Source organism: Elephantulus edwardii, unplaced genomic scaffold (assembly GCF_000299155.1).
Source record: "Elephantulus edwardii isolate Elephantulus edwardi_28Jun2011 unplaced genomic scaffold, EleEdw1.0 scaffold00279, whole genome shotgun sequence".
Taxonomy (NCBI): domain Eukaryota; kingdom Metazoa; phylum Chordata; class Mammalia; order Macroscelidea; family Macroscelididae; genus Elephantulus; species Elephantulus edwardii.
The window spans coordinates 402,144-406,139 of record NW_006400029.1 but is presented as its reverse complement, the minus strand read 5'-3'; the positions used below and the strand labels follow the sequence as shown (position 1 = coordinate 406,139).

The following is a 3,996-nucleotide window of genomic DNA, read 5'->3' as shown; positions in this document are numbered from 1 at the left end:
TGGTACAGCAATGAAGGAATGAAAACCCAAAATCCCTGTAAATGTTCATTAATATTAATAAAATTTAATAATTTTTTAAAAAATGTTCCAAAATCAGTGGCCATCAGAGAGATGTAAACAACAGTGAAACACTATCTTACCCCAAATAACAAAGTTTAACAAGACAGCAAACAATAAATGTTTGAGAGAATGTGGAGATACTGAAACTTTCATGGACTGCTGGTAGGATTATAAAATGGTGCAACCACTCTGGAAGGAAATTTGGCATTTCCTTAGAAAGTTGAACATAGAAATCTCATATGACCCAGGAATTCTACTGCTAGGAATATACCCTCAGAAAATCAGAAACTGAGACATGGATGGAGATATGTGCACCTATGTTCATGGCAGCAACACTCACATAAGCAAGAAAATGGAAACAGTTCAAATGTCTACCAACAAACGACTAGATTGAGAAATTGTGGTAAATGTACACAATGAAATATTATGCAGCACAAAGGAACAATAATTTCAGATAACAAGATATAACATGGAAGAATATACAGAGCATTGTTTTGTGGCAATAACTCAGACTCATAAGGAAAAATATTGCATGAGACCATTATTGTGAAAAGAGAAGGATAACTGAGCAAGATGTATAAATGTTCAAAAAGGAAAGGGGAAAGAGATAAGAGTGTGGATAAAGAAAGGGGCAGGAGGGAAATCACTAGGATAGCAGAAGTTAGTGGGCAGATGAGGGGATGAAAGAAAAGATTCAATGGGGACTTGAAAAGACAGGATAATAATAGGTATAGAACATCAATAATTAATGATATAAAATACAATGTATATGTATTTATAAATACATATTAAACATATGTATTTAATATAATGTACTTATAATGTAAATGCAAGATTGTATAAAATGTGAGGGGGGAGAAAGAAACAAATAAAACCACTTATTGAGACAACTGACAGTATTAATAGAAATCACATTGATGATTAAAATAAGATTGTGTTTAAAACAGATTATCTTTGTTTTCAGTCAATATAATGGAGTAAAGAAAATGCTTCCAATGTATATAGGTGAAAGTACAGTGAGAGAGAGAAAGGGGTGAGGAGAAAAAAAAAAAAGAGAACGTTATAGCAAATAGAGGAAAATGCAAACAAAAATGGTACTTCTACACAAAGGGAATTCTTCATACTATTTACAAAAATTTGGATATGTTCAGGGACTTTTAAATTTTACTTCCAAAATGAATTTTAAATAGTTTCAAAAAAAATATTACAAAATAGAGAATCTGTTTCAGTAACATTACATTTCTATTAGTTGAGTAAACATTCATAAACACTGCGTTCCACTTACTGAGTAATGAACAAACAGGTTCATCCAAGAAAGAGGGAGATCAGACTGCTCCTTGGAGGGAAGGATTCTGAAGCATCGACTGACATGCTTTGAATATGTTGCATGGAGAGTTCATTCCTTGGTAAGGAATATCATGCTTGGTAGGGTGGAGGAACAGTGCAAGAGAGAAAGACCCTGCATGAGATGGATTGACTAAGTGACTGGGTTAATGGGGGTAGGTGTGTCACAGACAATGAGATTGGTACAGGATAGAGCTGTTGTAGTTAGGGTTGCTATGAGTCACAGGCAACTCAAAGGCACATAATAACAATAATAATGGTTATTACCTTCTGTAAAATTTAAGTGGTGGCATCAGTAGCCAGGAAATTAAAAGACGTATTGACATGGGAAAGACTGCTCTTAGGAACCTCTCCAAAGTACTGAAGAGCAATGGTGTCTCTCTGGAGACTAAGGTGCATCTGATAAAGGCCACAGTCTTTGCAATCACTTGTTATGCATCAGAGAGTTGGACATTGACTAAGGAGAATAGAAGGAGAATTGATGCCTTTGAGCTGTGGTGCTGGAGAAGAGTATTGAGGGTACCATGGACTGCTAGGAAAACAAACAGATTCGTCCTGGAAAGGGTTAAACTGGGCAGCTCCTTGGAGGCAAGGATTCTGGTAGGATGGAGGGAGGAAGGCCCTCTATGAGGTGGATTGATTCAGTGACTGGGGTAATCAGGATGGTGTACTGGAGACGGTAGATTGGCACAGGACAGAGCAGAGTTTAGGGTTGTTGTACATAGGATTGCTGAGTCTCAAGCGACTTGATGGCACATAACAACAACAACATATCAAATAAAATGATTCGTAACTATGTTACTCATTGTGTGTAGAATTGGTACCTTGTGGAAAACCACAAGGACACTTTGGGAAAATGTACATATACACATACATATATTTATAAAATATATGCAATTTTGATGGAACATGATAACCAATAAATTCTATCTGTCCATATATAATTTATAATTGGCTTATAAATTATCTACTTTATAGTCAGGTGGCATTTTTATTAAATATGTACTTAATTGTGAAATTTTCACATTCATGGCAACAAGCAGTTTTCAAATACATTTTTAAAGCATACTTAGTTAGACAAGGTTTGTATCCAGTATCATGTAAACCACAGTTCCCAGTTCGATCATTCAGAGAATTAATTTCTTTAAAACATTCTTCACTACCAAAAGTTACACCTGAGGTGATGGGATGGAAAAAAAGAAGAATGCTTAGTTATACTGAAATCATGTAAAACAATATTTTTTGAAATTCTGAAGTAATTTAAAATACGTTGCAAACAAATACAGTAAAAATATAAAAAAGAATATGATTACACAAAATCATTTAAATATTTGGGGGGAATAGGAAGGTACTCTTGTCTATCTATAACATCCTAGAATTAACCCTTTTATGCACTATACCTTCTACATCTCAGTAATCATATAAATACAAATTCACCAGTACAATAGATAGAACTTATTTAAATTTAACATTTTGACTGCAAATTATTTTTGCATAAATGTTTCTCCACTTCAAACCAGTAAAATGTTATACAATATTTTTTAATCAGATTAATTATCATCCAAAACTCTGTATCTATTCTTGACTCTTTCTCATATTCACTAAGATATGTGAGTAAGTTTAACATTCATAATTTCATCATTTTACGATCAATTGAGAGGTGAACCTAAAATATTTTTATATGGTAATGCAACCATTTTTTGTGGTTGAAGGGAAAAGGACACACTGAGACAAAGCCTGAGGAACACACCTTAATCTCACCTGTAAACTCTTGAAGCGATATTGTTAGGTGCTGTAGAGTTGACACCAAATCAGTGACTCTATTTTCAACAGAAAGAATCACTTCCTGATCCTGCACCATCATCTGGACTGTGCTGAGGGAGTACCAAAATCCTAAAACACTGCCACTGAGTTGATTCCAGCCCATGATAAACAACCTTTCATTCAGCATCTAATATCCTACTTCAGAAGAATAGCTGGTATATTTGAACTGAAAACCTTTTGGCTAGTTGCTTAACACTTATACACTATTACCCCCAGAGCAACCATCTCTACTTTGAAGAAGTCTTTTGTAAAAAAATTGCCTAATGTAATATGATAACGAACTGTGGCTGACTCCAAGAAGAATGGGAATCCCAGAACACTTGATCATGCTAATACGAAATCTATACTTGGACCAAGAGGCAGTCGTCAGAACAGAGCAAGGAAACACTACATGGTTCAAGATTGGGAAGGGCATATGCCAGAAATGTGTCCTGTCTCCATACCTTTTCAATCTGTATGCAGAACAGATTATCCAGGAGACTGGGCTCTATGAGGAGAAATGTGGCATCAGGATTGGTGGAAGATCTATCAACAATCTGCGTTATGCAGATGACACAACCCTGCTGGCTGAAACGGAGGAGGACCTCATGCACTTGCTGCAGAAGGTCAAGGACTGCAGATTTCAATATGGATTGAGGCTCAAAGTCAAGAAGACGAAGATTCTCACCATTGAACCAACTGGCAGCATCAGGATGGATGGTGAAGAGATTGAGATTGTACACAGCTTTAGTTTGCTTGGCTCCACAGTCAACACTCTTGGCACCAGCG

At 35.8% G+C, this 3,996-nt stretch overlaps 1 protein-coding gene across 1 annotated transcript in view; it reads right to left on the bottom strand.

Moving 5' to 3' along the window:
* LOC102845674 (disintegrin and metalloproteinase domain-containing protein 2-like) overlaps nt 1-3,996 on the bottom strand; it is a 210,866-nt gene that overhangs the window by 55,208 nt on the left and 151,662 nt on the right. Inside the window, exon 15 of the mRNA XM_006900301.1 lies at nt 2,474-2,579. Coding sequence (XP_006900363.1) covers nt 2,474-2,579 — 106 coding nt within the window. The remainder of the gene's footprint in view (nt 1-2,473; nt 2,580-3,996) is intronic.